Below are 2,826 nucleotides of genomic sequence, written 5' to 3' on the forward strand. Positions count from 1 at the left end.
TTCTTCAGCTGGTTCTTCCCTGTATAAGTTGATTGACAGATGTCTCGTCCACTCAGCGGTGAGTAATCCCAAACCAATGGCGCTGTCTCAAACTATACCTACCTCTTCCGGTTTGTCTGATTTGTCGTTGTGTTTTCTGACTTGTTAATTTGTTTTCGGATTTGTCATTGTGTTTTCTGATTTGTTATTTTGTTTTCGAATTTGTCATTGTGTTTTCTGACTTGTTATAATGTTTTCTGAATTGTTGTTGTGGTTTCTGAATTGTTATTTTGTTTTTTAGACTTGCATTTGCGTTTGTAATTTGTTATTTTGTTTTCAGAATTGTGATTTGTTTAGCACTTCTCGGTCACCGTAGCACCCTCTGGCCTTTGGATGGAGATTTACTGCTGATCACAGAACAGTGCTTCACTGAAAGATACGCATGACAATCGCAGCTTCTGCCGAATAGCGATCTCGATTCCATTTCGATGTATCGTGCAGCCCTACCCCTTTGTGCAATATTATATGCAGGTTTTCTGTATTTCCTTTATGCCAAAGGTTCAAAGGGCAAAATCAGATGTGCTGATAGAGTAATTACAGATCCAGAGCTGATGATTCATGATTGAAATTCTTTCTCTCTTATCACAGCCCAGTCATTGAAGGAATTCTCCCAGCTGCTGAACACGGTGGAGGAGGAAAGACGACGACTAGTAAGTTGCTTTGGTTCTTTTGTTTCTAAAAAACTACCATTCAAAAAGGGTTTTTTATGTATTTGAAAGACGTCTCTTATGCTTCTTAAGGCTGTATTTGATCAAAAATGCAGTAAAACATAAATATTGTGAAATTTTATTACAATGTAAAATAACTTTTCTGTTTGAATATATTTTAACATGTAATTTATTCCTGTTATGGCAAAACTGAATTTTCAGCAGCCATTACTGCAGTCTTCAGTGTCACATGATCCTTCAGAAATCATTCTAATGCTGATTTGGTGCTGAGGAAATTTGCACTTGAAAAGGAGAATTTAAATATAATCTTTTGTAACATTATAAATGTCTTTACTGTCACTTTTGATCAATTTAATGCATCCTTACTGTACAAAATAATTAATTCCATAAAAAAATGGAAGTGTCTTTTCAGTGAATCTGCCTTTCAATTAATCAATCAGTTTTTAAATGGACTATCCCTTCAAGTTATGTAGGTTTAAAATCTCGCCATAAACACACCACATGATGTGGTCTACTTCAAAAGTACCGCAAACCTCATAAATGAAGTAGACATAGTGATCGTTTGCTTTCTAGTAGTTGTCTCTTTATTGTTCTTTTTATGTGGTATTGTTCACACATAGTTAAAGTTTTATAGCACACTTCTAGCCTAGTGGTTTAGCACCATAAGTGTGCGCTATTTTGAGGGAGAGTTTTTATGAGCTTCCACAGTCAGGTCTAAGTGTTATGAGAAACAGAAAGATGCTTTCTGTAGGTCATGACTCTTCGAGGAGGTAAGGGAAACGGCATAGATCAGCAAGTGCAGATGATAATGAAATATCACTCATGCTGTTTCTCTTAAAGGGGTCATATGATGCTGCTAAAAATAACATTATTTTGTGTATGGAAACATCAATGCCAACAGCATAGGATCTTCATTGCCATCAGCTGCAGCCGCTAATGGGTGCTTTTATGGGCATTATGCATGAGGCAGCGTGTTGCCAGGAATATTATTGCCATTCACTGCTGCAGCTGGTGGATCATTAGTCATAGTACAGCAGCGAAAGACCTCACCAGGAAAACAATGCTCCTCTGTGCTTCACTGATGACCCTATACCCACATGTTAACAAACATGCAGCTTTGTTTGGGATTCATGAGACACTTTTCTGTACATTTCTTTTATTGATAATATAGTTTGAATACACTACCGTTCAAAAGTTTGGGCTAATTTTCTTGGCAAGTCTCTTATACTCAGCCAGGCTGAATTTATTTGATTTAATAATAATGTGAAATATTGTTACAATTTAAAATAACTGTTTTCTATTTTAATAAATTTTAAAATGTAATTTATTCCTGTGATTTCAAAGCTGAATTTTCAGCATCATTACTCTAGTCTTTAGTGTCACATGATCCTTCAGAAATCATTCTAATAGGCTGATTTGGTGCTTCAGAAACATTTCGTTATCATTATCAGTGTTGTTAACACTTGTGCTGCTTAATATTTTTGTGAAAACTGGGCAACATTTATTTGAAATAGAAATCTTTTGTAAAATGATAAACGCCGCCTTTACTGTGATGTCTCTAAATGTTTTTACTTTATCAATTTAATACATCCTTTTATACTTTCTTACTTCTGACTACAAACTTTTGAACGGTAATGTACATATTTGTATCTACTGATTGCTGCAATCAGCCATATTTTATATTTATGTACATGCAGATATGTTTAAGTGGTCTGTTTGAATATTTTTTCCTCTGTACAAACTTTTTTGTCATTATATGTTATGATTTTTAATTAGTCATTGTTGTATAGAGCAGAATGACTTCTGGCCAAATCTAAACTGAAGTCTTGTAAACGCAAAACTGAAGTTATTAGCTGTAATGGTGTGACTGTAAGACAGCAGCCTCTATTGTAACAAAGACAAACATCTCTATTGTTTCTTCTGGGCTTGTGTCTGGATGTCTAATAAAAACACTGAGGTCAAACCTTAGGTCATCCACTCATGACACTTTGTGTTATTGGCTCGTACCTTCAGATGATTGCTTTTCCAGCTTGTAGATCACAACGTTGTTTCCTTTCTCAGTGAGAGACCTGAGTAATGCTTCCTTACACAATAAAAATCATATCAGTGAGTCATTCCT

The 2,826-nt window shown here is 35.2% G+C and overlaps 1 protein-coding gene across 1 annotated transcript in view; it reads left to right on the forward strand.

Moving 5' to 3' along the window:
- LOC107681078 (rho GTPase-activating protein 42) overlaps positions 1 to 2,826 on the forward strand; it is a 27,012-nt gene that overhangs the window by 3,828 nt on the left and 20,358 nt on the right. The window contains exon 3 of the mRNA XM_016477222.1: positions 628 to 689. Within this exon, the coding sequence (XP_016332708.1) occupies positions 628 to 689 (62 nt within the window). The remainder of the gene's footprint in view (positions 1 to 627; positions 690 to 2,826) is intronic.

The sequence above is a fragment of the Sinocyclocheilus anshuiensis genome, unplaced genomic scaffold (assembly GCF_001515605.1).
Source record: "Sinocyclocheilus anshuiensis isolate Anshui unplaced genomic scaffold, SAMN03320099.WGS_v1.1 scaffold412, whole genome shotgun sequence".
In the NCBI taxonomy this organism is placed as follows: Eukaryota; Metazoa; Chordata; class Actinopteri; order Cypriniformes; family Cyprinidae; genus Sinocyclocheilus; species Sinocyclocheilus anshuiensis.